At 51.7% G+C, this 3515-nt stretch overlaps 1 protein-coding gene across 1 annotated transcript; it reads right to left on the minus strand.

Moving 5' to 3' along the window:
- Positions 1-1773: 1773 nt before the first annotated feature.
- LOC127752183 (potassium voltage-gated channel subfamily KQT member 1-like) lies at positions 1774-3398 on the minus strand (the record flags this gene model as incomplete). Its single annotated transcript, XM_052276892.1, has 3 exons — positions 3351-3398; positions 2229-2355; positions 1774-1949 (listed from the first exon to the last, which is right to left on the minus strand). Coding segments are annotated over exons 1-3 (351 nt in total), but the record flags the coding sequence as incomplete, so codon positions are not given.
- Between the last annotated feature and the right edge of the window lie 117 nt (positions 3399-3515).

Consider the following 3515-nt stretch of genomic DNA (forward strand, 5'->3'; position numbering starts at 1 on the left):
TTAAATACTAAGTAGACAGATGCTCCAATTGTTTCTCTAATACGTACTAGTTTGAAATGCGTGTAAATGTTTTATAGGAGAAAAAACAACAACTGTAATTTTTTTACTTATATAAGACGGCTTTGATGCAATCTTCAATAAAATGAACGTCGATACATTGCGCATGGTAGTAACCACTATAAAATCATTAGACCTGAAAAATGCCAACAGAAAAAAAGCACCAAAATATAGGTGAAAAATTAAAGGGACCATGATGGGAAAAGAGAGGGCAAGTAGTCGTTACAAAAAATCCCTGATAATGATAATCATTTTCTGTTGTTTCATGAATGAACAGTATAAAGGACGACGTATGGCGTTCTCGGGTGTCCGTATGATTTCAGTAGTGTGAACATAAGCTGTGCGCAAATACTGCAGTTCGGCCGCTCTGTCCAGCCGTGCTGCGGAAGTATCGACACGGGCCGAGCGATGCCCCGCTGACATTTCATGCAATGATGATGATAATGCCAGCCCCTGTGCGGCTCGCCTCCGGCCCGGCCGGCTGTGCCCTGTTGGCTCTGCGCCAACACATCTCAGACCGCACAATGCCGTGGCGTGGCGCGGCTGAAGAGGCGGCCGCCGCGCCCCGTTCCTTTCGCTGTGAATTACTATCGACCGCCCGGTGCTTGCTTGACATGCTGCGCCTCCGGCCCGCCACGCCCAGGCGCGCCCCGCCACGCCCGAGCACCCCGCCACGCCACGCCCTATAAGACACCCCACGGACGCCTTACGGCAGACTTATGGCAGTCTTACAGGGCCCGGGGCCCGGGGGCTCTGGCCCCGCTCCGTCCCAAAGCTAGCCCGTGGGGGCGCGGGGCGGTGAGCGAGAGGTGCATGAGGGACAGGGAGGGGGCGCGGACAAGTAGAAAGAGAAGAGAAAACAACAAAAGGGCACCCCTAGGAAAGGGGACTGGAATTCTAGGTCATACCATCGCTCAGCAAACATTTCACATACGTGGGCCGCCCCGCGACCCACTTTCAGCCGATTTGGCAGTTCGGACGGGGTTATTGGCCAAACGGTAGGGGATGGAAGGGAGCGGGCGGGTGTGATTCGGGAGAAATACTCGGGGACGCACCTCTCCAAACAACCCCTCCGCCCCTGAAAGCTTTTGTTTGGCATTTGTGAACACCTTTGTGGTGCTGTTCTACTCGTTCAACCGCGCGTTCAACACAGCGGTGCCGGCATGTAGTCACGCTTTACTGCCCCCCCTGCCCCCAGGGTGTAATACACGCGATCTGATCTGAAAGAGTTGACACCATAGAATCGTTTTGAACTTGACACCGTGCCCTAACGGGATGGTCCGGGAACCCGCCAGAGGGAAGCTCGACGCCCTCGCCCCGTACTCAGTTCATCAAACCACGGCTGCGAACAGCTGCGAGGGGATGGAACCCCGATACTTTGGGCCATCCTTGTCTGTCTTTCTTACCCCGCTCGGTCAATCTCCCCCCCCCCCTCGCACGCTTGGGCGCAGGGCACGCTGGGTGAGATGGAAAAGGATGCCTTCGTGCACGCCGTGGGGTCCGGTGGGGCCGGGCCCATGGGCCAGGCTGAGGGGCCCGGGCCCACCAGAGACAGTCTCGCTCGGATATCATTTTCCGATGGAATCCCTCCCCTCTGTGCGGAGCGCTCCAGATTTATAGCCCGGTGTGATGGCCACTGGTCAGCGCCCTCCCCCTCACTCCCCCTCCCTTACTCCGTCACGTCGTATACCACCGCACGTATATAGATATACTGACCTGCCTGTGGATGAACACGACAGAGCCTAGGAGCCTCCAGGTGCCGCCTTGTCTGTCGACGTGCAGCATTCGCAGGATCTGCAAGAACCGGATCCCCCGAATGGCTGACGTCGCAAACACCTGGCCGTTGGAGCCCACCGAGAGCACCACGATGGACGCCACCACCACGATCAGGTCTGCAAAAAAGTCGCACGGTTAATTTTTAAAAAATATTGCACATTAACAGCCCTCACTAACTCTCGAGTTAAAAGTAAGATATGCGCTGTAAATTTCTAAAATGGCATTCAACTGTTGTACGAGAATGCAGCGATGTTCGACTCTACATCTCTGCAGGGATGCATAATGAAGGAGTAACTGATATTATGAGTTTGTCGAGTTATTAACGGAGACATTTTTACAGTGTTTCTGTTTGCTTAGCGAGTTTACACCCGCTGGGTTTGTGATGCCCTGCTTACCGATGATGCAGATGGGCTTCCTGATGAAGCGCAGACGGCCGCAGAAGCCCATGTACTTGGAGCGGCAGCCTGCGGACCAGAGGCGGACGAGGTACTCCACGCCGAAGAACATGACGAGCCAGATCTCCTGCAACACAAACGAGTCGGTGGCGTTTGGGATCGTCCCGAAAGTACGTCCACTTTCCTCAGCTAGATTCGGCAAAACAAAGAAGCGCCTGCAGGACTCCGGGTAGGCCAACCCGCAGTACACGCAAGCACTGCAGGCAAGGATTTTGCCTGCCTACCAGGCGCTATGTGAGCTTGCATAATCTCAACTTAGGAACAAAATCCATTTACAGATCCTCTGTACTTTGCTAGTACAGTTAAAATCACTGTTTGACTGGTGTTTGAGGTACATTGGCTTGACCTTGCTTGAAATGCTTGAAATGAACTTTCCTGTAGTATTAGGTACACTCCACCCCAAATAATCGCACTGTTGAGAAAATTACCTGACCATTCTGTAGTGATTTACTGCTGTAATTTTTAACAGCGACGGTAGTATGGGAGCACGCATCTTGCTATTTGAATTGCGGCAGTCTGGCCGCTTATGAGTTGCGTGACGCAGATGATGTGCGCGCTGTGCGTTTGACCCAGATTGTGGCGCTGCGTGTTTACATTATCTTTCTGTTTCGCTGGGCCGTGCCGCGATATCTGTCTCGTTACATTTGGATCCTGGTGGACTGCCATCAGGCGTCAATACCTGGTCGGAATGCGGGACGGACTCGCTCGTTACACGCCCCGAAATCGGATTAGTCCGTGTACCCCGTAAGCGACTGGTAAAACAGGTGTTTTAGTTTTGAACGTCAGTTGACATTTAAGTCCAAGTGGGCATTTTCTCAACACACTGTAGTGTCTAACTAGGTTAAACGTCAATTGGTGTTTAAACTTTTGACACTTCCGAAAAGTATAGCAGCTGCACACCATATGGTCCCTTTAATTTAACATTTTACAACATATTTTTAACATCAAATTTACGATTTGAAATTTCAAATTGCCAAAGGACATGTATCGACTTGGAATTGGCAGATAAGCAAGAATGGGCTGTCGCAGATTTACAACAATAAAAATGAAAATGAAAATTACCACAATGGTACTAAATTTATGAAGATACTTTTCAGTGTACGAGCCCATGGGCAACCCGCTCGCTTGCATGGCGGCTAGAGTACCCCGTTCGCTCCGACTCCGCTGGCCGTCCCGTGTCTACCCTAGTTGAATGTTTGTGATTACTACCTTGATAGGACCCCCCCC

Source organism: Frankliniella occidentalis, unplaced genomic scaffold (assembly GCF_000697945.3).
Source record: "Frankliniella occidentalis isolate FOCC.00 unplaced genomic scaffold, Focc_3.1 Scaffold4870, whole genome shotgun sequence".
NCBI lineage: Eukaryota > Metazoa > Arthropoda > Insecta > Thysanoptera > Thripidae > Frankliniella > Frankliniella occidentalis.